Here is a 27,864-nt window from a genome sequence, read left to right as displayed (position 1 = left end):
ACTTAATAACAGGGCAGGAATCCAAGACCAATGGGTCAAAGATAAACTACAATAAAGTTTTTTCACTTTAAATTCAACTGGAATTTTTATTTTTGAACATTGAAACTTACCCTTAACCCCACCAAAAATGTGCAACATCCTGTATTTTTGTCATCAGCCTTCAGGAAATATCATACGTTTTAATGTGGTCATTCATGTTGGAACGGCTCACTTTTTCCCCCCACAAGGATAATGTTATATAAACAGCTAAATGTCTACAGTAGTAAGTCCCTCAGAATGGCTCATTATTGCTGTTTAACTGGTCATTAGCCACTGAAGTAGGCTGATTTCTTATCGATTATGGCTTTAATAATGACCTGACACTCTCAGCCATTAAAAAATAGTTACTCAATAGAGGAAGGGTGGTGAGGAGAATGTGCTGAAATGTGTACAGCCAAGGTTAGCTGAGAAATGGGTTTGCTTCAACAGGAACTCATATTTTAGGTTTTGCTGCCTGTGGAATCCAGACAGAGTAATTTAATCATGAGGGAATTTATCAAAATTGTTTAAAATTCTAATTTAAAATAACTTTTGACAACATGTTAACCACTGTACCAATTTTAATGTTCATTTTCACAGTGCCTGTTCTAAATAAGATAGGGTTCTGTTTTCTTTTCTTTTTTTTTTTCCCTTCTTTTTTATAAAGCTAATTAGAGGGAGTGGAATTTCAACATGAGCTGCTTAGTTATTAATGAAGGCACTGTGCTACACGAGTATTGGAAGCTCCCAAGATTCCTGTTTTACTCATGAATTGTGACCCCCTCGGTAGGCTTCAGATAAAATTAGCAAGGTAGTTATTTAGAGTTTAAAGGAAAAAGTAAGGCAATTGAGAGGGAGAACTTATGACAAGAAATAAAATAATTCTCCATCAGGAGAGACTTATTTGCCCAGTTACAGTCTTGACTATTTGACCATAATATTGGACCATAGAATTGAGAAGAACTGTATTGACTGTTTTATTGGATAAACCATCAGAAGATTACTTTTATAATAAACAAAAGATAGTCCTGGTTTATATGTGAGGCAGGAGAATGACTGGAGGGATGAGACTGAAAGGAACTCAGTGGAGGTAACAGTTTAATGAAGATTCTTAATCTACTTGAAATTATGGTGACTAGTCGTACACACATGAGATTTGGGAAATAAACTCATTTGTCAGTATAGTGTCTGCTCTTTGTACGTGTCAGGTTCTTACTGTTTTTCTCTGTCAAGCAGCTGGGTGCTCTGGAATAACATGCAAAGTCACTCACTGCATTACATACGGCAGGATGATCCTTTTTATAGGCAGGCCAGGCTCACACATCTTGTCATCCTGTTATAATAGCCAAGTGCTGCTGCAGTCAGTGATGTCTTGTGTCCTGTGGTTTAACAGAAGTCAGCACATTTCCTCAGTGTGCTGTGATGGGTGGTGAGTGAAATAATCTGGGTTCCTTGCTTTGTCTTTCCTCCAGTGTTCCATGCCCTCCTGCATCACGGCATTCCACGTCACTTGTGCTTTTGACCACAATCTGGACATGCGGACTATTTTAGTGGAGAACGATGAAGTGAAGTTCAAATCCTTCTGCCTTGAGCACAGCAGCGGCGCCACCAAACCTCCGGACGAGGCACGGGCAGAGCCAGACCAAGCCCAGCTGGACTTGGAAAAGGTCACACTGCGGAAACAGAAACTCCAGCAGTTGGAAGAGGACTTCTATGAACTGGTAAAGCCCTCTGAGGTAGCCGAGAACCTAGACCTAGCGGAGTCAGTGGTGGATTTCGTTTACCAGTACTGGAAGCTGAAGAGAAAAGCTAATTGCAACAAGCCACTGCTGACGCCGAAAACAGACGAAGTGGACAACTTGGCTCAGCAAGAGCAGGATGTGCTGTACCGACGCTTGAAGCTCTTCACACACCTCAGGCAAGACCTAGAGAGGGTGAGTACGACTTCGGATTCAGTGTCCTGCTCTGCGGTTCTGCCAGGGCTTCTTTAATATCGCCCACTGTCTGTTGGAAGAAGCTGTCTTCGTATCTGTTTACTGAGTTAGACTTCCTGGACAGTCACTTCCCCTCCACAAAAAAGACCTCGGTCAATGACACTTCTGCTCTGATCTGCCTGTTCGTTATCAGTGGCTAGAACTCTGTGTAGTGCAGCTCATTAGCAGAGGAGAACCTCCCAGTCCTCCCAATTTTATGTTCCCTCTGCATAAGTATAGGTGTTCCTTTTAAAATATGACCAAAAGCTGTATGGACTTCCCGGTCCAATCCATTTCCTAGTGGACATGTGCCTTCATCACAAAACCAATACCGCTGCTACCCCTTGTGGGGATGAAGCTCCCAATCCTGCTCTCTTTGATCTCAAGGGGCGCAGGATTGGACCCAAAATAGAGGATTGTCCAGTGTTGGCTATCAGGCACCTTCCACCAGTATGAAATTCACATTAAAAACTGAAACTTAATTTTCATATTTTCTAAAACGAAACAATAAGGACAGATAAAATGGTAGACGTGAAATACAGGGCGGCTGGGGCTGAGTCTTTTATGATTCGGTGCAGCTGTCTCCATGGGGGAAATGGGTCACCTCCTCTGGGAGATCTCTGAATGGACAGAGCCTTACGGCACATGCCACCTGGGGTGTATCACATTACATTCCACTGAGGCAGGTTCACTGCACCTCAGACCATCCCATGGACACTTCACAGGCTGGTGGGCCCATAGTTTGACCTGCATGTTCTGTATCTGTATCCACGTGAGTTTGTGGAGGGAAGGGAAAACCCCGAGGGCTTCTGCCTGTTGGCTTTTTAAGGAAGAATCAGTGTCAGCTAAGCTACAATAACAAACGATTGTGACTGAGCTCTTTCACTTAATGCCGCCTGCTCTCCCCTGGTTCATCCGCTGCTGGCTCGGCTTGTGTATGCAGACAGCAAAAGGAAATTTATAAGAGAGCTGCACTCTGGAGCACTGTGCTGGCAGCACTCTTAGATTCATGTAAATTTCAGTTTAATGGCTGCATACAGGGATGGAGCTGACAGGAATGATAGGGGCAGCAGAGACTGTCTGAGCAGGGGGCTAGGTGCTAGGACAGAGCAGATGAAAATAGGAAGGGGAAGAAGCAATACAAAATGTATAATGAAATGACACAAAATTGCCAGGGGAAAGAGGGGGATGCCAAAGCACTGAATGGCTACTGAAAACACTGTAACAGGAAGGAATGATGCACAGGAAGTAGGGTCAGAGAGTTATGGGAAAGGCCTGCTAGCGTATAGGGTCCATTCCCTGAAAGTACAGAATATAGGCCTTCCTGGAGGGCATCCTAGATGCTATGCAGCCTACACAGCTGTGCCAACCTTAAGGCCTGGGTTATGGGAGGTTTATATGGTATTGAAGCGAAGCTGGACGAGGTTAGAGGGAAAGCAGGACTTTGTTTCTTCTGCTACATACCTTCCCACCTCCCTGTATTCTACGCTGCTCCTTGCTGGTGTGTGGAAGGGCTGCCCATCTACAAAGTGCCAGCCCCTCTTCTCCTTCTGTCAGTGCAACCATCAGTGCTCTCCCCTCTGCCTGAAGCACTCAACAAAGGAAACAGCTGAGTTCAGGTGAAGATTAAACAGGGAGTACAGAACGCTTGCTGGCCAGCCAGCTGGTCTTTCAGGTGTGAGAGAGGGAAAGGAGCAGGTTGGCCGAGTGGCACAGTTTGTCCTGAGCACTTAAAGGGAGCAGGTGGGAGACGAGGCAAGCAGGAAAAAACGTACTTTAATTTGTGCTTTGCTGTTGCCATCTCTCTTAAGCTAAATAGGGTTGGAGCTGGTCAGTCCTTGGATGAGAAGCCTCCAAGGAAAATTCAAGGGTGCAGCAGGAGATGGTGCGGGTTGTTTGTTAGATGGATTGGGCCATGGTTAGGAGTGATTTCTTCCTTGTACATCTCTTATCTTCCTCACAAGCGGTTCTGAGACTTAGTGTTTGTTTAATACTTTGAGCTCCTCAGAAGAAAGGCCCAATAGGAGAGCAGATCATTAATTATTATTATTTTTAGGACAGGGAATGTGTTAGCCTGGGGCTAACCCCACTCCCATTGCATCCATTCTGGCTTTGTGCGTCAGGTGTAGCTCCATTACTAAGAATGGGATTTTAAAGACAGCACATTCAAAACAGCTCAGAAGTGCTCTCCAGATGCTATTGTTTTCCAGGCACATTGGGCCCACAGATAAATCTTTGCCTCACTGATGTGAAAGCCCGATTATTCAGAAACGTATTACAGTCTAATGCAGCCTAAACTGAGTTACTGGCTTGTGGAATTTAGACACTCGCTTTGATCGCCCTGCTCTTCTTTCTCTGCCTTTATGTGACTCTCTTATAGACCCTTCCCCAGTTAGAAGCCCTGCTGGATGCTGAGCTATCATTTGAATCAAGTGACTTTTCTATGGAAATATCAAATCTTCTGTCTCCTTACGAATATTGCCAAAGTACATGTTCCTCCCTCCGTTGTTCATGCCTTAACTAGCATGATGTTTAGATCAGTGTAACGCCCTTGCTGCTGGGGCTCAGACTGGCATGAAGCAAACCTGGGGTGCCAGTCAGAGTCCTTAATTTCATAGCAGGGTGGTAGCACTACTGTAGATGAGTTTGCAAGGAGATTTCTGTTTAACAGCCAGCTTTTCCGCATGCTCTAAACTGCACATACATAGGCATTCTGTCTCTTAAGCTGCTAGGCCTCTTCAGAATCTTGGGTAGGCTTAGTGGTGTAAATCTTTTGGTCCTGGGGTTTCTGAGAAACATTGGTCCTAAAGAAAGGAGCTGAGAATAACATATTCTACTTCTTGTAATGTTTTTTTGCACACACGTGAGGCTCAGACGATTGCACTGATCTGCCCCAAACTGATATCAGTCTTAACTGGTGCCCGACACCTATTGCTGCTTCAGAGAATTAAAATTTTAAAAAGCTATTAGGGGTCCAAGTTAGCTCTGTAAAGTGGCTGGAGCCGTGGCCAATGTGCTACAGATTGTGCACACGCAGTGAGACTGGAGTTGTGTTGAGCAAGCGGGTGCACACGCATGCTTGATCTCAGAGTTGTAGAGATGTTCTTATGGGTGAGGTAGTTAGACTGTGTCCTTTTTGTAAACAGTGAAGATCTATACAGAGAACAGAGAGATTGACAAGACTAGGGAGACTGGGCTAGAGAACCTTGCAATTTGGACAACATAACCCAATAGATAGTTTGCCATCACTTAACATCTTATAATTCTAGCACTTTTAAATTTCCCTTTTAGCAAATTTCCTCTAATGAAATGCCCACTTCCCTGTTCCAGGAATTCTAACAACACTTTTTTTTTTAACCTATTCCAAGTACTGGTTTATTGAAATCAGCTTCAACAAAAAGCTCTACACTTCCAAGGGAGTTAGATGAGCATCAGAGATTGGCTGGGTAAGGGGGGAGCAGTGTTGTTTAGTAGTGTAAATAGCAGCAGTCTCTAAGCAGAGGGCAAATAATGTTTTCTTTCAAATCTACAAAATCACAGAGGAAAGATAGTGCCAAACATTTTGATACACAGGTTGCCAGAGGCACTAGTTTCCCTCCTAAAGAAATTTCAGTTTGATGGTTGCTTCAATCCAGAACAAAAAGAAGGGCATATATTAAAATACACAATATATGAATCACTTCTTTATATTTGCATATAGGGCACTAAAAAAAATAGCAGCTTTCCCTCCTACAGAATAAGTGCTTCCCTGTTGTCCTGAGGTAACGCCAAGGTCCCTAGATGTTCAGATAATCATGTATGAGCATGTAGCTTACAAAGCCAGGGACTGGCAGTAAAGCTCAGCTCATCTCGATACCAGAAAGATGCAGTCATATTGGAGGGAGATCAGATAAGAGCCACAGAATTGATGAAACGGCTGATTAAATATGTATAACTTGGCGAAGCAGTGAAAAAAAGAGGACTAGCAGACCACCTACAATCTGGGAAGGACACAAATATGCCAAGAGAGCAAGTAATTAATTTAGGAGTTGCAAGGGGATATCACTAGAAATAACAGAATTGAAGTTAGAAAGGAAATATTTAGGCTGAATATTGGGAAAACTTCCTGCCAGTAAGATCGATTACACTGAGGAATAGTGTTCCCCAGAGAAACAATGGATGCCTCACTGACTGGGACAAACTGTTAGAAAATGAACTGCGGGTAGTAATCATGCACTTGCAAGGAGAAGGACTAGATAATTTAATAGGTCTTTCTCCATTTCTGTGGTTCTGTTATCTCCCTCTATCCATATTTAACAATTTATTTTTAACATTGAAAAAAAATCATGCCATTAGCAAATGAACATGATTGTCCTCCTGCATTCAGAGTCTTTGAAAAGCATAATAATTGTTTGAGCACAGGGGCTCTACCTCTTTAATTACATCAGTTACAAGCAGTTGTTTTGTTTGTCTAGGCTGTTATTTACAATTCAGATCCTGTCAATGTGAAAATTCATGGACATTAATTCATTGGTAAAGAGCGAGCAAATGCAGAGCATGGGACAAATGTAAATACATGATGTCTCTGTTACCACGGGCAATGAAGCTTTCAGAAAAAGTCTGTGACATGCAAGACTGCTGTTTATAATTTTGGTAGCCAACATTAGGGAATGTGGGGGTGGAAGAAGGTCAGGCTTGATCTGTCACTAGTAGAGACACAAAGGTTCCTGAACACTTGTAGTCTGGGTAATCTGTGAATCATAAAAATGATCTGCTAAGTGATTTTGATAGTCAGAGTGGATTAAGAAAGAAAGAAAGAAAGAAAAGGGAATAACAATTTGTATTTATTGATGTTTCAACACCAGTTATTAAAATTTTCCTTATGGCTAATTCACTTCAATGTCAATTCTTGGGAACTAACTTTTTCATCCTAGTTTATTGCCTGCAGCTTTGCTCTTGAGCCCACACCTAGCTGTGGTTTTTGCAAAGTAGGGAGGTTGAGTAAACACTCACTGTCAAGTCAGATTAGATTCCATTAGCTTTTTCTGTTCTATAGCAGAGACAATACATTTCTTCCAAAAAAATATTGACCCTCCCCTCCAAGACGCAGCCATGGAGACAGCGTCATGCTGTCATTCCAACCACAGATACTTCAGGCTGACAAAAACAGCAGTGCTTACATTAAGCACAAGATAAATGTTAGCTGGTATCACTTGGCAACTGCACCATCTTTCCAGGCTGCCAAAGGAATTTTGATCAGTAACCTCTGCATGTGCATCTGACATTTAACCAGCAGCACGTTACACATAGGGACCAAATCCTGCCTTCACCAGTGGAGCAATGGAAAACAGAGAGGATGCCTGCTGCTTTCTTTGCTCCACAGATGCTGCCGGTCAGACCTGACAGGTGTCTTTTGCTGAGCAAGAGCAATACATGCACCCGCTGTTTGCCAGTTAGTGGTTTGCAGCTGATGGTAGCTTGTATGGAGGTGGGCAGGTATGGGGGTGGGCATGCCACCTGACTCACAGACTCATCTCTCATGGGGACCTGAGGTAGGGGGTTGTCTCTTAGGTGTGGCTAGTTTTCTGTATCTCTCATTACACCCAGCAGCAGAGGGCAGGATTGAACCCAGTACATAGCAAATTCTACTTTGAGTTACCCACATGCACATTCATTGAGCTCGTCCATCGTAAATGGATAGATCGCGAGTGGGCTGATGCATAGTATTGATGAGAGCAGAGCTTGGCTCATTCAGCGATAGTCGGCTCAGGACAGAAGCAGAGATACATCTCTGCTTATTTCACTCTGTGTCGCTGACAGTGCATGACAAAAGGCTTGAACCTTAAACAAAGGCCTGTTGGAGGAGAGCAGTTATTTTTTATCCCTGTGCTGAATTGGAAAAGCAAACACGGGACGGCAGCAGTTCTTGAGCTTGAGGACTGATCCTGAACTCAGATGTCAACGCTGAGCTGCAGGAGCCCTGTGCATGCACCAGTGTGATGTTTGTGAGGAAGTAACTTGACACTTCAGCTACGTTTTCTCCCCCACCCCTCGGTCAGTGGCTGGCTTTGCTTGTGCATAAGCTGTAGTGCAGTTCCAACAGGATAGCACATCTACACAGGTTTTTCCTTTCCTATTGAAATTCCTGAAGTGTACAGTATTTAGTGTTTCTCTGGAGAGGGGTGGGGAGGTTACAAGCAATGGGGCTTCAGGAGAGCAACAGTCCTCCTAGAAGAATTTGGGACAGTTTTGACCTTTTGATGACTAGGCTTATTTCTGAAGCTTGTGCACCCAGAAAGTTTCTCTTGTTTGAACAAAGTTCTCCATGGTGGATAAAATACACCAGCAATTAAAGGCAAATATTGGACTCAGATGAATAAACAACATCTAAGAAGGTGCAGTGGACCAGATTCTTAGCTAGAGTATATTGACAGAGTTCTATCAAAGTCAGCGAAACTATGCCAGTGTACACCAGCTCAGGCTCTAGCCAGGTATCAGTTCAGTACTTCAGTGTATTTCATACATTGTGTCCTGGAGTCTGTTTTAGAGGAACAGTCAATCTTATGAGGAGCCCCTGATTTCAGTAGCTCGTTATCCTAGGTGTGTGAACAGTTCTGCATGCATATTTTATTCCTATCATTGTAATGGAGGGTAACTTCCTCACTGCCTAACCCTGGAGCCCAAACTCATGCAAAACTCCTCTTGATTTCAAGAACATCTGAATCAGAACTGCAAGATTGAACCCTAGATAGCACTTAGCCTTTGGATTTGTACAAGTTTGATAGCACGTACAGTCCAGATCCTGAGCTGGTGTAAATGGGCATAGCCCCACTGCAGTCAGTGGAGCTGCACTGATACGCGCTAGCTGAGGACCTGGCCTGATAGTTGGATATGTTCATCACTTTTGGCTGCTGAGTCTTTACTGCGGTCCTTATATATCTGCATATAATAAAATATTTTGCACTTCTATTGCATTTTTTCATCCATGGATCGCAGAGCACTTTACAGACTCCCTCATTATGTCGGTCACAGTAGCTATCACATTAAATTAAGCAAATCTGTAAGCCACGGTGTTTGTAAAGCTAATTCTCAAAACTATAACTGGGTAAGGTGATCAAACAATTTACACCGCCCCTTCTTGCCCTGCTCCCACCCCTATGTTAGCTACTGAATCCTTTCATTCAGATCAGCAGCATGGCTTAAAGATTATGCCACAACAAGTACTGAAAGCTAATCTTGAGTAATCGTACCAGGATTTGGGTACAGATGGTCAAGTGTAACTCCAATTTCTGGGACACTCTGGACTGAAGCACTAGGAAGTTTTGAAGCTGAAGTCCAGACCTTTCTTATGAATTCAGGTTACTGAACTTAGACTTCAGTGGTAAAAGTTAAAGATTAAACTTACTTATATTTTATGTTCAGCAGAAGGTGGCAGATAAAGCACCAAATAAACCAAACCCTGAAAAATGGTGCACAAAATGTGGATAAAATAGGATCTGTAAATGTGCCGTGTATTAAAGCAAAAGGTATGGCAAGCATTCAGTGACCTGCATGTCTGTTCCCTGCACACTTGCCCAAGAGTGGAGGGAGGAACCTAGTGGGGGGATAGTGTCATAACTCCCCCACAACTTGGGTACAAAAGGAGCGGCAATGTGTATCTGTATCCTGGCCATCAGCAGCGATCGCTCTGGGGATCTGTGCATAGAAGCCATTGCTGGGTCCACATGTGGGCCATGCCCTCTGAACTCCCATCAGAGCGGGCCTGCAGAGCAGCGTCTCCATGGATGCTGGAGCACAATCTAATAGGAGCAGACAATGTTTGCGCATCAGTCCACCTCCCCACATCACTGAGGTAGGAGGAAGAAAGCCCAGGAAAGTCCATTCTCCCTAACATACTCCAAGCAGAGAGCAGCCGTGATATGGCCGCTTGTTCACAAAGGGAACTGATAATGCTGCCAAAAGTGTTCCATACCTCAGAGGGGACAAATATGGATTAGATGTGGATAAAACCATGGCCTCTTTCCCTCTTACACACTGGCAAGGCTCTGGAGGGCTGTACTGGGAAAGCACATGCTTCACGTGTTCTGTAGAGATAGGATCTGCCACTGATGAACAGGTTCCACCTGTGCCCATGGACACATTGTGCCTTTTCCTGGCCTCTGCATGCACAGTCCCTCCAGCTACTGCCACTTGCACAGCACACCTGGCCCTCTCCTTCCTGCAAAGCTCCGGGCCAGAACTGAAGCCTTCAGCCTCTGTCCCTCTTCTCTGAACGTCTTTTTTGCTAGACGAGGAGCAAGGTACCTGTTGATGGCTCTTGTCCTGCAGGCCTGGCCTACTCTAAACCACTCCATTGGGAGTCTTGGGCACACCAGAACTGCAGCGTCGCCCAGCCAAGCATGAGGTGAACAGAGAGCGGAGGATAAAAAGAAGAGTGTGTCTGTACAGCGCCTCACATGGTGGGGTTCTGGTGTATGTCTAAGGTTCCTAAAATAATAATAATAATGCTTGGGATTTTTCTGAGCAACAGAGAAGAGGCAGCATCTAGATAGCAACCTTGGGTCAGCTGGCTCTTCAGTAGCACTGCCGAGCAGCTGGGGCTTTTCTCAGCGTCCACACATAGAATGGAAACTCTTTTCTGTGTTTCTGCAGGTTAGGAATCTCTGTTACATGGTGACGAGGCGGGAGAAAATGAAACACTCCATTTGCAAACTCCAGGAGCAGATCTTCCATCTCCAAATGAAACTTATCAAGAAGGATCTTTATCCAGGTAGGTACTTCTGCTAGTGGCTTGGGAAGATTTGTTATCACAGACACTTCTAGTTCCATCATGTAATATGAAACACTCATATCCAGACCTGGACCGACGTAAGCAAAGGCATCACCAGATTAGGTTGTGCCTTCTTTTTTTACGATGATAAACTTGGTTTAGCTATCTTATGGAAAATCTAGCAAACTACAGGCCCCTCTGAGCTTTATGCCCTGCTCAGGGTAGGCTTGTGAATAAGGCACAGGACTGGGAGTCAAGACCTGGGTTCAAGTTTCTGTTCCACCACAGACTTGCTGTGCCACTGTGGACAAGTCATTTAGGGCTCAGTTCTGCCCTCTCATGAAAGTCACGTGCTTTGAGATCGACAGGCGATCAAGCACTGCACACATTTTGAGAATTCTGATTATGGCTGTTTTATTAAGACAAGGGAGAGCACATTTCATACTGTGGCTCTGCTGAGAGCTTGAAATGGTGGTTTTCAGTGAACCTATACAAAGTAGATCTGTATCACCTTTGGGTAGTAAATGCTAATCATTTTGCTGCATAGTTAAATGAAGATATCAGTCTGGCCTGCAGTGAGATGCTGTGGCTGGAGCACACCTCCTTATCATCCTGTGTGGATGGCAGTTACAAATCCCGGGTGCAAGGCTAGAGAGGTTGGCATTAATTGTGTGTCTGGCTCATTGGCATGCTTTAGTAGCAATTGTGTTGGCTTCTTTGCAGTTGCCTCTGGCTCTGTTAAGAATCAAAGGTTAAGCTGCTGATGGGATGTCATTTGCTCCTAGATGCCATCTCCTTTTAACACTGATTGTCTGTAATTCATTCGGCTATGGGTATCTATTAGAAAGCATCATGCATACAATACAGAAAGCTCTTGGCAGCATTTTATTAAATAGCGAATATAGAATTCATTTCTTTCTTTTTTCCTTTGATTTTTTAAACATGCACTGATTGAGCTCACATCTCATAAATTCCTCTTCCTTTTTTCAATGGCAGCACAAGACGCAAAAACCAAGGCTGCATAACAGTTTTTCCAGAAACAGCATCTGGCTCTTTGGCAGGCTCCTCCGCCAGTTGTTTTGTTTGTGGCTTTGGAGTTGCTTCTGAAGCCATCACGTGTTTAGGGTTTCTTAGGAACTGTCTGGACTGCACTTTCCTGTACAAAAGTTTCCTTTGACTCAAGTTTTGAGTCTTAGAAATGTATTTTTGAAAAGTTTGTGACTTTGATTCCTTGCAAATTCTTCTTGCTAGCCTGACCCAGGCTGCTTTATAGTGCAGAGAGAAAGGTCCAGTAATCATGTACAGTGTGGTCTAGTCAGAGATGGGCCCAAGCCACAAAAAGTCTGAAACTTGGCCAGGCTGACAAGCCATGACACTGATTATCTTCAGTGGAAATTGCAGGTGTCAAGCACTTCTCAGAATAGGACCTACCTTTTGGATCCAGATCAACATTGTCCCAAAGTTGTGGGGTTGTTGTGGCCTGAGTCTGTGATTGGGGCTTCTTTTACATAGAAAGCCTGATTTGTAGAGGTACTGAGCACTTGCTGATCTCACTGGGACAGACTCTGATAACCTTTGTTTATACTGAAAGATACCTTACTCTGCAAGTGATCACATTGCAATCAATGGAGCTACTTGTTGACATTGTGAGTAAAGGTAGAAGAATCATAGAATCAGAGGGCTAGAAAGGACTGCAAGGGTCATCTAATCTAACCCCCTGCCAAGATGCAGGATTTGTTGTGTCTAAACCATCCAAGACAGATGGCTCTCCAGCCTCCTTTTGAAAACCTCCAGTGAAGGAGGTTCCACACCTCCCTAAGCAGTCTGTTCTATTGTCCTACTGTTCTTACAGTTAGGAAGTTTTTCCCAAGATTTAATCCAGCTTGTTGACTTTATTTTGAGTTGCGGATCATAAGCATCCCCCTCAAATTAGGTGCACATTTACAAAGTTCAGGGTATTCTGACCATAGGGGTTGCTTTGGACCTTTACCTACTTTGAAAGTAACAAGATTTCCATGGGACAGCATTTGAAGTCCAGAAATAAGAACTGCTCTGAATAACTTGAAGGACTGAGGAGTTTTACTGCTGTAAAATTGTAAGTGTTAAAACATGTATCTGAGCAGTATTTATTGTTTTCTTAAAATACCAGGCAATGACTTTGAAATGGGCACTTTATCATGATTTTAGTTCTGTGAGGGAAATTAAGCCAATCTGAATCGGAAGCCATCATAAGGTGCAGATCTCCATGGCTTTGTTCAGCTAAGGAGAATGAAGGTTAGTACCAAGGTGAAGCTCTAATAAGTGAGTCGAATGAATAATTGGTAGTGGTTTTCCCTACGAGAGAGCAAGTGCTTTCCCTATGTAGCTAGGATGGCTCGTAGCACTGAGAGGATTGGGGTGCAAAGTGGTCAGTTTCTGAGCCCATTTGATTATTTGCATATTCTTTTACTGCATTGGCTCCTACTACACAAGTTAGCACATGATAGCTCGCACATCTGCTTCCCTAAGGCCCCCAGGACTCATCTTTGTTTCTGACAGGAGGACAGCCTTTTTTAGTGTTTTCAGCTTAAATCAGTAGAGTTGCTTTCTGTGGCAGTAACTGGTCAACATTTCATTATGGTACAAGAGAAGCATCTTTTTAGGGCCCAATCCTATAAAATGCTCTTGGCCTCCATAAAATGCTGAGCATTCCCGACTGCTCTTCATCTCCATGGCAGTTGAAGATGTTCAGCCCCTGGCAGGACCAGCCTCTTGGATAATTTGTTATTACGTTTTACAGCACTCTGCAGCACTAAATGATTAGCAAGTGGAGAAGAAAAGTTTTCTCCTAATATTTCCTCACCAGTATTTCCTCCCCTCTGACACTTGATTTCATTGCCCTACATATCAATAACTTTTTGGGGAAAGCAAGAAATCCTTATCATTCTTCCCAATTGAGTGCCGTTGTTAATTATTATGGTGCATGGCAGTTAATCAACACAACCTGGTGGAATTACCCCAGGTGCACGTTTGGCACACTGTATTTTTGGAAGACTCTCTTCATAAAACTCAGAACTTAGAGGTTTATTTTCCCATTGATGAATGATCATTTAGGCAAGAGGTTCTTATTAAAGCTGTTGGGAATTGCCCATGCAAAACCACCCCTCTTCTATCTCACTTACATGTCTTGCATGAAATATAAAGTAGCCTCCTGGTTGTGAAATGTGGCTGTTATTTTGACAGTTTCCTTTTGCAAAGGTAACATTCATATTTCTGTTTAGAACCATTGCGATGTCTAAACAAAGTCATATTTTTATTTGTCAGTCAAGAGAAAAATGTGTCTGTTTCCTCAGTCTTCTGCGGTTACTTAGCAGGAATATAGCATATACTTCAATTTTTTATTTTCATACTTTCTTTCAGTGAGTCCATTGCTCATGAAAGGTCCTGGATTGGCAATCTTGTAAACGTAAATCCTCTCTTAATCCAGACCCACAGATATTCTCAGGCAGCTGTAATGCAAACTCCCCCACGCTGCGCCCCCACTATATGTCAACCTAGAGGATCCACCTCTAGGGGGAGAGGAGAGGTCAGCCTTGTTGGCCCACTCAGCCCCTCTGCTAAGGCTGCGGACAATCTGATGATGGTTTATATGAAGTTGATACCTTCCACCGGGCAGAGCATAGTCCTTGTAGAATTATTGCTCAGTTGTCATTTTACAGCCAGCACATGGCAACAACTTTTGGTCAGTACCAACCTGGGTCAGATTCAAGCTAATGATCAGATTATAGAATCATAGAAGATAAGGGTTGGAAGGGACCTCAGGAGGCCATCTAGTCCAACCCCCTGCTCAAAGCAGGACCAACTCCAATTAAATCATTATGAAAAGCTTGAAATCACATTTCCAGTTCCTTCAGCCATCCAGGCTCCTCTGTTTGCTTTTAGGGCTCTATTCTTTCTCCACTGAAGTTAATATGAGAGTTAGCATGGGTTTCTGCCTGAGAATACTTGGGCCCTTAATGAATATGTAAAAAGCTTTGAGTATCTCACCTGGTAATATAAATTACACTTTTCAGAGAGTACATCTTAATCCTGTTCACCCAAGAGGAATAAATCCAGTACATGTGCAAAACCGTTTAATATATATTGATTTTTAGTTGAATGTCCAAATACCTGTGATTTATATGCCTGGTTTTCAATAGGAAGTGTGGCCAAGTCTTTCCTACTCCATTTAGTTAGATTTTATGCAGTGTTTAGGCATCAGAGTTTTGTTTTTTCATTGCTATACAACGTAAGCAGGAGTAGACCAAAAGATCAAATCAAGACAGGTCTGTTTAAAAATGTTGCCAATAAGATGTTTGTCAAACTTGTTTTGCAACTTTATATCAGCGATGGAAGAGAATATTGATACGCACTTTGCATTTGCCTGTAGTATACATAGCAAATTAGCATAGTACAGCAAGATATACAGTTGGGAACTTCCACAGTCTTCTGGGGTATTCATATGTAGGATTTTTGGTTTATAAGCACTCCATTTTCAGGACTGAAAATCTCGGTGCCCAAAGGCCTTGATCCAGCAAAGCACTTAAGCAAGTGCTTAATTTTATGTAGGTGAGCAGTCTAGTGATTTGAGTGGGACCACTCATGGTTAAAGTTCAGTTTGTGCTTAAGTGCTTTCCTGGATCAAAGCCCAAGTTTCTTCTTTATACAATCTCTGGGATTGAAAACCTTTCCTTAATCTAGAGAGTTGTAGTGTCCACTTGCCCAAAATGGTGGTACACCAATCTCCTGTGGAATTTTTGACCCAGATTTGCACTGGTGCCTGCTATTGTTTAACAGAAGGTAATTAGCAAGGATTCTTCCAGTTCTTAATTTCATCCTTATCTCAATGCTTCTGAATGCTCCAAAGTATTCATCATCAAGTTCCCTGGTTATATGATCTCACATTTATTTTTATTTTAAAAAAAACCAGAACAAACTGGGAAGAGAACAAAGGGAAAGAAAAGTGACCCCAAAAGAAAAGGAAGAGATGGTAGAAAAAGCAGTCCTGAGAAGAAAGAAAAAAGGAAATCAGGGAACGAATCAGTCTTGGGACAGCTGGGTAAGTCTGACTGTAAAAACACAGCACTGAAATATATTGAGTGCAGAGGCCAGAGTAAGAGAGTGAAAGGAATTCCAAAGCCTTCACTTATTTAGGGAGCAGGGGTGTTAAATATGGAGCTTAGTGCCACTGATAGCCCTAGAGTCTAAGCTCTCCTGTTCATCCACTGTGGAGTTACCTCACAGGCATTGGCTGTGTGAGCTCCTACACTGCTTCAGTCTTGTCCTGGAGGGACCAGAGTACATTAACCCCCATCCTGACCTTGCAGATAGGACCTTTTGTCTGTAGGCTGTTAGCTAGGGGCGCAAAAGCTTATGAAGTATTCAGCCATCAGGCTAAAGGGTTGAACTCCAACTGGAAGAATGCGTTAAAGTATTGCAATGAGAGTGATTTTCCTTTCTGGCAATGTAATCAGACTTCTCCGCTCTAGTGCAGTGTTCATTCTCTGCATAGACTCCAACATGCATTTTGCTGCTGCTTGCGAGTAAACTGCATGAGCCATGTGTTTTAGTTCTGTATATGCTGCTCTATTCCAATAGGCACCCTCCATCACAGGGACTGGTTAGTCCAAGTGACTGTGCTGGCAGTCCCAGGCCAGCCAGGAGATGAATGCAAAATGACATTGCTTTCTCAGCATTTATTTCCCATCTTTTTCCATGGCAGAAGCATACAGGGCCTGACTGTACCCCCATCACTGTGATTCTGTGCATTATGTTGATATGTAACACCCCCCCAGGCTCCCATCAGATATAACCCTCTGCTGCATAGCAGGGGAAAAGACCTAAAGAAAAAGGTCTTTTCCAACAATTCCCTTAGCAACCACAAATGATTTTTTTGTAGAATTTGATCCCTTTTCTACCTTTTTATGTTGATTGGGTGACATTTTTAATTCCTCCCCCCCCCCCCCCCCTTGTGTCAGATTAGTGTGACGGGGTGCGGAACCTTGACGTGAGCACCAGAAGGCAAGGGGTTAATGCTTTGCTCCAGTCTCCCACAGCTGTAATGGAATAGCCCTGGGACTGACAACCCAATCAGCAATTCAGAGGGAAGCCAGGGAGCTCTATAAAAACAGCTCTCAGGCAAGGGGAAAAATTTCCAGAGGTGGGGAGTGGGGTTAGGCTAGGATAGGGCCAGGGCCAGGCTTTCTCTTCCTTTTTCTGTTACTATAAAATCCTGTTTGGTTTTTTTTCCTTACAACTTGCTAATTCTGAAACTGAAGCCTTAGAGGAAGAAGCTTACTCAGTTAAGGACATTTTCTGTTACTATTTAGATCAGTGTCCTATTCTGCTATCTTAGAATGACCCAACAGGCCTTCCCTTAAGACAGCTCACATGTAACCTTGACATGTGAAAAGCCCCCTGTACATTTTAGTTACTGTCTGCAACTCTCATTTTTTTTCTTGAGTATATCCTAAGCCCACAACATCAAGTGATCTAAATCAAATAGTTAATTCTGTGCTGATACTTGATACAAATGTTTTCTTGTTCCTTGTGAAATGGAGATACTGGGCCTCATGTCCTGCCATCATTTAAAAAAAGAAATTGTTGAAATTTTTTGAACAATGAATGATAGAAAGCTACCCACAAGAACAGCAACCTACAGACATGAATTGCTTCCTCTGCAACAGTCTCAATGATCACTACCTAGCCCATCTGTGGTTTCCTTTTAAAAAAGAAAAAATATTCCATAGGAAAAAACTGACCTTTTCTCATCCATTTTATAAAGAACACCATTTTAAAATTATTTTTTTACTATTTATTGAGAGTATTAACAGGTTGACAAATCCTTACCATGTAAATATCAAAAACCAAACAACCATTAAAACATTGAGTTCTTTTTTTTTTTTTTTAAAGAGATGTTATACAGGAGTTTAGTCCTTAAACCTCTCTATATAACAGGGTGTTACCATAGTACACAGTGAGCATCATTACAGCTGCTGACATGAATGAGACCAGTTTTTAATGTGTTTTTAATTCCAATGGGTTTCAGTTGTAGCAATTAGAACAAGGATACACCTGTGGTATTAAGACATCTTGTTTTTTTCCTCTGCCAGTGCAGAAGTGTCCCCTCCTGTAAATTTTAAAGGCACTTGTCTATCTGCTTTTAAAAGTTCTAAACAGTGGTGACCTCCACCATTTCTCTTGAGAGACTATTTCACCCTCAGGCAAACCTCACTACTAGGAAGTTTTTCAACTGAATTCTTCCCTCTTTTACTTCTAGTTAGTCCTCTTCATGCTACTCCAAATAATTCCTCTCCGGTATTTACACCTTTCAAGTGTGTGTAGATGCCTCTAATGCCTGCACCCTTCTGTCATCATTTAATCATACAAATTTAGCTGCTTTAAACATTCGTCATAAATCAATCCCTCCAAGCCACTGATTCTTGCTGCAGTTTTGTCAGTCTTTTTTGTACCTAATGAATGCAGTATTCCAGGTGTCCAGTGGGAAAATCCATCTACAGAACCAATAGCAGGATATGACTCAAGGCAAAAGAACTTAGTAGCATGGACTTACTAGGCGTGATTTTAAAGTTCAGTAGGTACATGTTGCACAGATCTGATTTTTTTTTTTTTTAACAGCACAGTCTTATCACACTTTCACTTTTCTCTAAGAAATTAAACAGTATAATCCAGTAATTGTGTGCAGGTGCAAGTCCCGTTCTCTGTAAGGATTTACCAAATTCTTAAGATCAGATAAATTAATCCAGTCTATTACAGTAATAGGAACATGAAAATGAATAGGAGTGGCTACAGTGTGACATTTCAGAGGTGTTTGGAATGGATTAAAACTGCTTTCTGTTTAATGACATCACATATGACACAGACACTTTTATCACTGCCTGTCTTTAGAAATTTGGCGAAATCCTAAGTAAATATTCATAACAGCAGATCAAATCCTGAGGTTCTTACGTAGTCCTTGGCCCAAACTTCCAGTTTAGTTTAGCTTAAGTGAGGACTTCAGGGTTCAGCCCAACATTTGAAACCTCAAAGCCAATATGCTATGCTGTCAGCATTGTTCCTATTTTTGATGTGTGTGCGTTGGCTGTACAACTGCATGTTAATGTCAATCAACCTTTTTAAATCTGAGGAAGGCTTCTGTACTAATATTTTCTTCGTCCAAGCTCAGGATCCACCTGTCCAAGCATCTGACTTACAGGCAGCCAAAACAAATGGTCCAAGGCAGATACTTATTTGAAAAAAATAACACTGTATCCCAATAAAGAGCTGTTGACTTACTGCACATTAAACCCTGGGTTTTTCCTTATGGCTTATTGGATTGCTTATCAGTATGACCAGTTGGTCCCTCCTTTATACTGTGCCCCAGAGCAAGAGAACAAAGGGGACATGGCAGTAAATTAATACTAGATACATCTACAAGTAAAAGGAAACCTTTCTTTACACAATATATAATCAACCTTCAAATTGCGCTGCCACAGATGGGAGAGTCGGCTAATATATATGCATTTTGAAAAGGGGTCTCTCATTTTTATGAGCATTAATAACATTTATCATTATGCAAGCTACAGTGAGGAATGTAGCACAGCATGCTTCAGGGCACACCTTGAGCATCTGAAGGGGTCAGGCAGGATTTTTTTCCCCATTATCCATTTCACAATATGATGAGATACCTCCTGTGGAGATGGGGTTAGACTTCTGAAGCATTGCATGCTGGCTAGTGACAGAGACCAAACGACCTGAGCTGTGTGGCAAATCCTGCTCCTCCTATTATGTATCTTTAGGGCCTAGGTCTTTGTGCCTGTGCTATGAGGCAGCTGGCTTACTGTGGGGGCCCTCTAAAATTATAGTTAATCATAAGCATGACCATCATTTTTCACATATTCCAGTTCTGATAATGTTACATTCACACTGGTGTGATCCTAACCAGATATCCATGCCCACGCCATGGAAGAAAATTTAAAATAGCTGTTTAAGCAGGTAAAACATAGTATGTAGAACCAGTGATGTTGTTTGTTTTTTCCCAGCAAAGGGGAAGGCAAGAATCCAGCCAAAGACCTTCCTTACCTAACCACCCGTATAAAGATTATGCCAGGAGAGTGTTCCTATCCCAGTCCCTATGTAAGTGTTCTGTCCTAGGGCTCTCATCACCCCAAAGCAGTGGCCTGTAGAAGTAGCGTTCTCATTGCTGGATTCATCCAGCCCTTCATCTCCTGCCCATTCTTCAGTGTTTCCTGCATGAGATAACCCGGTAGCTGAAGGAACTGTAATAATTCTGTGTGGCCAGATACCAGGGCATTTCAGTCCTCTTCTACCCAGTCACCTAACCTTTACAGTTTTCTCAGCCTTGCTGGTTAAAGTTCTGCATGTAGTTCATCTTGAACGCAGTATAACCTGCCCTAACACAATGTAGGTCTTTGTCCCCCTTCTAGTGGCTAGACCACGCATAGAGTTATATGCTTTGGCTGTCGGGCCTAGTCCTTTTTAGATTATGCAGTCAAAGCTCATGCTTTTAGATCCAGAGGTCCCAGGTTCAGTCCCCATAGATGTCCAATCCGGGATCAATGTTATAAGTTGTGGACAGTGTAGGTCACTGTCATGTAAGATATACGACAGTATCCCAAATTAACCATTATTACCTGAAGTAAAGTGTGCCTGCCATTTACTCACACATTACATACTGTATGGTGCATTACAATAGACACTGGAGTCTCTCCATGTTCGCCAGATACCAAAGAATTGTTCCAGGTTCCTCACTACAGTTTATAGTTTTGACAGTGCATTGGTGCCTCTTTCAATCAAAGCACAAACTGAATGATTCTGACTTCTGAGACAGTTGTCTTTTTTTCATTTTTACAGGTTTGTCAACTTCCTTCCCTATAGATGGGACCTTCTTCAATAGCTGGTTGGCCCAGTCAGTTCAAATTACCACTGAGAATATGACAATGAGTGAGTGGTCCTTGAACAATGGCCATCACGAAGACAACACCCCAGGCCTTTCAGAGGAGCTTTTACAAGACGAAGAGACCTTGTTAAGTTTTATGATGGATCATTCTCTGAAGTCCCCATTCAAGCATAGTGATGCAACAAAGAAAGTTAAAAACAAAACGAGAATGATCCCTAAGAAAAAACTGTCAAGAAATGACTTGAACACAATCTTCAAGAGTCACCAAGAGGAGGATTCTAATCAGTGGACTAACAACAATGTGAATAACTTATCAGATGATACCACAAATCCCTTCACCCATGATTCAAGACCTAGCAAATCAGAGAAAGGAGCGGCAAAACTTCACATGGACCGGAAAGGGACCAGTGAAATAAAAAAGACAGCTAAGAAGGGATCTTCACATCCTGTCCCAAAAGCAAACGATTCTTATGCCTCATTGTGTCTGAGAAGCTCCTTAAGCAATGACAAGGAGACAGTGAATTGTACTCAGTATGAGTCCAGTTCTCTGACTAAAGTGCCTGACTCATTAGGTAGTCCGAAAACGGTAGTGAGGTTCAAATTACCAAAGGAGAGCAGAGGGACTAGGAGGTCACCGATCCAGAAGCCTGACACCATTAACAGGCCTCCAGTCAGTGAAAGGTCAAAGGTCATCTTGCATCATTTTGACAATGAGACTGATGGCTATTTTTCTGATGCAGAAATGAGCGACTCTGATATGGAATCCGGTAGTGGCAGAGTGCAACATAACCAGTTAGATTCAGGGAATGAGGATATTGTCCGAATGAGTATTTTGGCATCGTAACTCCACCAGATTTACCAACTGTGACAGTTCTGTGAGGCCTAAACCCAGTTACAACTGCCATGTTCAGTTTCTGCCTGGTATCATAACAAAGGGGGTTTTAATATGTATATATAGTTTAAAATTCAGCACTGTTGTCTTTCTCTTCTCTATATGCCTGAGATACAGCTTAAGCATCACCAACATAGATTACTGTAACAATAGTTGTCCCTTCTTAGTTAACTTGCATATCCCAGTTAAAAGAAATGCAAGCATGCGCATTAAGGGACTCGGGCTTGCAGGCAATGAGCAAGACATCCTAGTTTGTTAATAAAGAGGTTTGATTTTGCCAGTATCCGTTGTTTCTGCAGGGATGACAGTTTTATGGGCATTATTTAAAGACAGACCGATTTCATGCTCTCCTAAGATTATTGCACCTGTATATCAGGGTGCATATTGGGGGTACTATGATAGCCACCTACACACACAGAACTTACTGCAAAAGTTAATATCTCTACATGTGTGTGTGTGTGTGTGCACACAAGGAAGTAGAATAAGCGATACTAAAATAATTTTTTTTTAAAAAGCACAAAAAGCTTATTTGAAGAAAGCACTTCTGGGTGGTGGAAAACAACATTCTCTTTATATTTTATTAAATCCTTTATTTTTTTCTCACCTTTCCAGTTTGATCAGACTCCATCCAGGGGCCAAGAATCAAGATTTAGCCCTGCCACTACATCTGTCAGAGATAGTCGGGCAGCTTCAGTAGATAGAAGATACACATATCTGTGTTAGAGCTACAGCGCTCTCTACAAATATCCCTCCTGAGTAGCTATGGGTATTTACTGATGTCATGTAAACCTCGGAGGTCCTTTGACCCTTTAAGGTTATTTGAAAATTTTAAGTGATTTACTCAGGTTAATTGATTAGCCTTTACCAAAACATTTGGGCCAAAATGGAGTGGGATGGAGAGGGGAAAAATTTCTTCAAAAACAAGGGGTTGTAAAATATCAAATCAGTTTGGCAAAAGAGCTTATGCCAGCACTCCATCTTTAATGGTTGAAATAGCATTCAGCTGTGCTGGGAGCTGTACATTAGAGCCCTGCGTGGAACTATTTTTTAATCCCATCCCACAGTACCCACTCCCACCCGCTCCCACTGTTATGGCAGCGGGATCTGCAGGATCCTGGTCCCATTGCAGGGCTCTGCACTAGTCCCACACGGCTTTACTGTACATCACCTTGCGTAACAGTGGACAATTGGCCCTAAGTCTAAATGCAATGTTATTTAGAGGAAATTAAACAATTTGCCTTTATCATTGTGGTGTTCTACTAAATTCTGTAATTAAAACAATAAATTTATCCCTCCCTATCCTTTTTTTTGTTCTTTAAATCCTAGTTACAAGCTGTTGACGTAGGAAGGTGATTCACAAAAGCTGACATTATATTATAATAATTTAATGCATAAAATGTCCCCAATAAGCCTTAAATGTTGTTTAAAAGCCCATGTTACCTATGAGTCAGGCAAATTTCCATGTTTGCACTTAATTGCACCGTTATTTCAGTTTTGGCTTCAAAGGTCACAGTTAAGTCGTGCTACATGTTTTATTGGAGTGACCCCAGTGTGAGCTCAGGGAACAAAACAAAAAAAAAAAAAGGAATTCACTGAAACTTTTTTCTGTTGTTGTTTTTTAAAAATAAAATAAAAAAAACCTGGGACACTTCTGCAACTGGTAAAACCCATCACTTTAAACAAAAACAGATGAATCAGTCTAATAATTTTGAGTATGCCAAAGAATATTTTGACAATGAAGCAGCACAGCCAGAAACCGGAAACTTGTCATTTGGAAAAATTAGAAGTTATTTAGCAACAAAGGACTAGTGACGCATTCATGATACAAAGCTGAGGTGTTAGATTCCAAGCTTGCTGACGAGGATGCTTCCGTCACTGAGGCTGCATCCTGCTGTTTTGGTTTCTGATGCTTTTTGCTCATTTGACTCTGAGCCTTCTTTTCAATTCTGACACTCCTAAAATTGACTATCTTGGCGTTTTAGAGTAAATCATCTTTACCGGCCTTCCAACAGTCCTTATTTTCAATTATCAGATTGCAGTGAAATAAATAGAAGGCCAGATAATCCCAAGAAATCAACTCTAAAACCAAACATACCTATTTTCCTCATTTGATAAGTTTTGTACAAATTATTATCAAAAAAGAAAAAAAAAAAAACCACCTAAAAACTGTTAAAAATTAGCTTAATCCGTTGAGGTCGGAAACTAAAGTCTGCTCACTAATTAAGGCTCAGTATGTTCAGATAATGTTAAATACAGTAAATAGGACTTAGTTTATCTTATCAGGCTTGCTAGCTTTAGCTACAGTATCCTAATATAAGAGTCATAACAATAATCAATATGCTGCCTTTTAATGAATCTTGCTTCCGTGTGCTTCACTTCAACTATGGTTAAAAAAAACCAGACACAAATCTCACCGTACACAGCTTCACTCATTAGCTTCTGCATTCCTTGCTTGCTCAGTACAGGAGAGCAAAAGGGGATATAGACTTTAAAGAACAACCAAACGAAAGTGGCGCCATGTTTCTGTTGATTCCTACACAGCACTGTGATACACTCCATTGTTACTGTGATCAGGAAATAGTTCAAAACCAAAAAAAGAAAAGGAAAATCCCAATTCACAACAACCACAAGACTTTAGGCATCATGGTTTATGACCAGGGAATAAAATTGCACAGAGAGCGGCCAAATTTGGCCTGTTTGTATGTAAAATAAGAACAAGTGAATGAGAGGAAACGAACAGAGAAGAGCTTATCAGAATTACTGGGAGAGAAGAATCCAGAATTTACGTATTTATGAGGCAGTGGCAGAATATGTATCTGTTATACACACTCTGAGAGCTCTCAGTACTGTACGTAGATGCTGAAAGTGTTGTCTTTTGGCTTGAGTTAACTATTGATATTTGTATAATAACTGTGAGATTCATTGGACTGGATTCTTTGATTTATTAGAACCAGTAATAATAATCCATCGAGTGTCCTGGTTTAACAGAAGAGCCCTAGAGATAAATCGAGGGCTGAGCCATTCCATACTGCACCATTGGCGTCCATGGAGTTGTATGGGTGCCCATACAGTATTCTACTCCATAAATGTAGTGGGATGCACACTAAGATAGACTTACAGAGGGTGTTTTGCTCAAGATGGCTAGGAAATCTCCAGATCTCAACTGGCTACCTGCTACTGCTTCCTAGGGTGTGAGAGCTGACAGCAGGGGTAGTTGACTGGCTAACAACAAAAGAGGTGACCAGGGAAGAGGGAGTAGCTTCCAGCAGGGTAGAGGTAGGACTCCCTGTGCAGCGGGAGCCAGATCTAACCCTATCTCCAGTCAGGACCAAGACCCTTTCACAACCACTCCAGTGGCCTCACCAAAGGCCTGGAAACTTAGCTACAATTCAGTCAGTAGGCACCTGGTAACTGGTCGGGTTCCTAAGAAACACTCCACATGTCCTTTTCTCCTATGCCCTGCCAACTACTTATTTCGTAACAGAAATGTTAATAATTAAGGAAAGAAAAATGTACAAGGAAAATATTTTTGATGTATTGTAAATGTATTTTGAAATGAATAGAAAGAAAAAAGTATAATGGTTTATTTTATTAAACAAATGTTATCTTTAAGATGATGTATAAACTGCAGTTGACATTTGCACTGTAAAAGGGACCTGTTTCCTTTGAAAAGCACCACCACGATTGTGGGTTAATGTGATAATGCACATAGCTCTGATCAACACTCATTTCTAATTCATAGAGAACAACCCAAATTAGTGTTAAATCATCGGTGCCCAGTGGAATTTCCTGAAGACAATTCTGAGTTCACACATTCATTTTTCACCCCATATATTTTTGCTCTTCTGGAATAGCTGTATTTGGGATATTTTGCACCTTTATTTATTTTTATTTTTAAATATCAAATATTTGGATGACACTTTCCCTCAAAGCACAATAGAGAATTAGCCAATTCAACACAAGGGAGAAAGGACAGAAAAATTCTCACTTTTTGTATTGTTAATATTTTCATGAACCCATCTTTGTGTTATCCAAATCAACCTAAGGACTAGCAACTCGTCATAAAGAAACTTCTCTTTCTGTTGCCAGGGCAGTGTGTTAATTTTGGTTGTTCTTTAAGGGAAATTCCCGTGTAATTTGCTCCATTCCACACACGAAACAGACCCGTTTCACATCAGTTACAGGAAACGATATGAATGTCGCAGGAGGAGAAATCCTTCTGTTTTCTTTGTTTCAAAGAACGTGATGTGCCATTTGTTAATATAAAAGAGAAATATTGAAATATATTGAAAAGAGCAAATTTAAATTATTTTTGGCTTATGTTGCAATATTTATTTTCTTGTATTAGAAATTCCTTTGTAGAGAAAAAATGTATTTTTCATTAATGCAAAAACCTATTTCTCCTTTTTGTACATTTTCCATGTTAGTTAATCCTTAAAGCAATATAATGTATCAAACTTGTTCCGTGTGAGACTGTATTATGCATGCTGTTTGTGTTGCCTTGCAATAGCTATGTCTGCCATTATTTTCATCATGTTTAGATTTAGTGTATGCTTTAATACACATTGGGACCATGGCCCATTGCTTATGAAAAAAACTTTGCATTCCTCAATGTGTTGGCAAATGCAGTCAATAAAGCAGTGTTTTATGTGTACATTTTTGTTTGAGTGTTATGTAGTCAACAGATTCAAGTGTAGCAAATTCACCTTGGTATCAAAAGTCCCATGTCTTCCAAGTTTCCCCTTAGTAAAGAGAAGGATTCGATTTGTACTACATATATGACATTCGTTTCTGTTAAGGTTAGTTAAGTGTTAGTTCCCTAATAGTACAATATGTAACTGCCCATCTCTTTCAGTGAGCAATAGATTTCCATCACCCAACATAAAGTAACCATTACAGAGCTTATTGGTCAGCTCTGCAGTTTATTTCTCGGGGGAAGAGGAGTTGAAAAGGGCTTTTTCAATTTTTTCAGATAGGCTAGGATCTGTTTGTGTTCATTGTGAATGAACAGGGTATTCAAAGGAGTTGCTTTTTCTTTGGGGGTTTACATTCTAATTGCTGACATTCTGTCCTCTAGTGATTTTCTAATTCCATTGGCAACATAGTAAAATACAACTTTATTTACTATAGTGTCTTGCATACAAACCTATGCCAAAATGCTTTGCAGATTATAGTAACAAGCAAGAGACAGTATATAAGAGACAAAGGAAAAAAGATGTCAGCTGAGCTTTGAAAAGAGGCAGAGAATAATCAGATGGAGGTATGTGAGGAAACAATTCTGATGGCAGGAGTTGCAGCGAAGAAGGTTCTCAAACCAAGGATAATGTGACACTAAGGGAACAATATAATATTCCATTTGCTATTTATAGCAATAAAAACCAAGGCATAAAACCAAGAGAATTTATCAAATGATTATTTTCTGTTGCATGTCATTTGGCTTTTAAATAATAATAACGTAATAACAACTTCCAACAAGAAAAAAAATGCTAAAATTACATAAATAGGATTTGGGTTTATGAGATGTATTCATATTTAAACAAATGAGCCTCAACTGAGTTTATAAAGAAATTGCCTTGGTGAGGGTGAAAAAAAATGACTCGTGAAAGAATTACTTTACATATATTTTTTATTTCTAAGAAAACTGCACCTATCATGAGGCACATACACAACACAGAAAACAATCATTGCAAACAAACTGACTGATGTCAAAACCGGATCTCCTGTTAATCGTGGACCCCATTCAGCTCACGCTGTCTTATCTATCTGCCTATATATATATTAGCCATGCTGCTCTGTGCAGTGACAAAATGTGCTAACGTTCACAATTCCCATTGCCTTCTGCTGTGGTTTCTGAGCACCTCTAAAAATTAGGCCCAACCTATCTCAAAGTGGGCATTCCAAAACTGAGGCATCAAAAATTAGTGAACACTTAAAATGTTGGCCTTACTGAATGGATGTGCTGCCATGGAAGTCAACAGGTTTGAGTTCTGGGAGACCAGTAGTTTAGAGCTAAAAGACTCTCCATGGCCCGTTGAGTTCAAAACTTACCACATCCCAGCTGATCTCAATGATCAGTTTCGTATCTAGGAAAAGCAATCTCTCAGAAATCTAGACCTCAAACCAAACATGGCTTTACTGAGCAAAATCAAGACTTGTAACTGTACACCAGGGTAAGCTACAGAGAACAGGTGCAATATATGCCGTATGGCTATCCATGCTATGTATATGTGCAGCCATGTTCTGGCCAGCTATAGATTCCACAGGGAATTGCAAACATCTAGTCTACAGTCCACAA

At 41.4% G+C, this 27,864-nt stretch overlaps 1 protein-coding gene across 3 annotated transcripts in view; it reads left to right on the top strand.

Moving 5' to 3' along the window:
* JADE2 (jade family PHD finger 2) overlaps positions 1 to 26,223 on the top strand; it is a 122,752-nt gene extending 96,529 nt beyond the window's left edge. For all 3 annotated transcript variants that reach the window (XM_067567236.1, XM_067567237.1, XM_067567235.1), the window contains 4 exons: positions 1,491 to 1,952; positions 10,623 to 10,740; positions 15,689 to 15,817; positions 20,632 to 26,223. In XM_067567236.1, coding sequence (XP_067423337.1) covers positions 1,491 to 1,952; positions 10,623 to 10,740; positions 15,689 to 15,817; positions 20,632 to 21,521 — 1,599 coding nt within the window. In that variant the 3' untranslated portion in view covers positions 21,522 to 26,223. The remainder of the gene's footprint in view (positions 1 to 1,490; positions 1,953 to 10,622; positions 10,741 to 15,688; positions 15,818 to 20,631) is intronic.
* Positions 26,224 to 27,864: the final 1,641 nt, after the last annotated feature.

The sequence above is a fragment of the Emydura macquarii genome, unplaced genomic scaffold, assembly GCF_026122565.2.
Source record: "Emydura macquarii macquarii isolate MOO-44397 ecotype Brisbane River unplaced genomic scaffold, CSIRO-AGI_Emac_v2 contig_2768, whole genome shotgun sequence".
Lineage (NCBI taxonomy): Eukaryota > Metazoa > Chordata > Testudines > Chelidae > Emydura > Emydura macquarii.
Note: the sequence above shows the minus strand (reverse complement) of the source record. Positions and strands in the feature narration are given on the sequence as shown.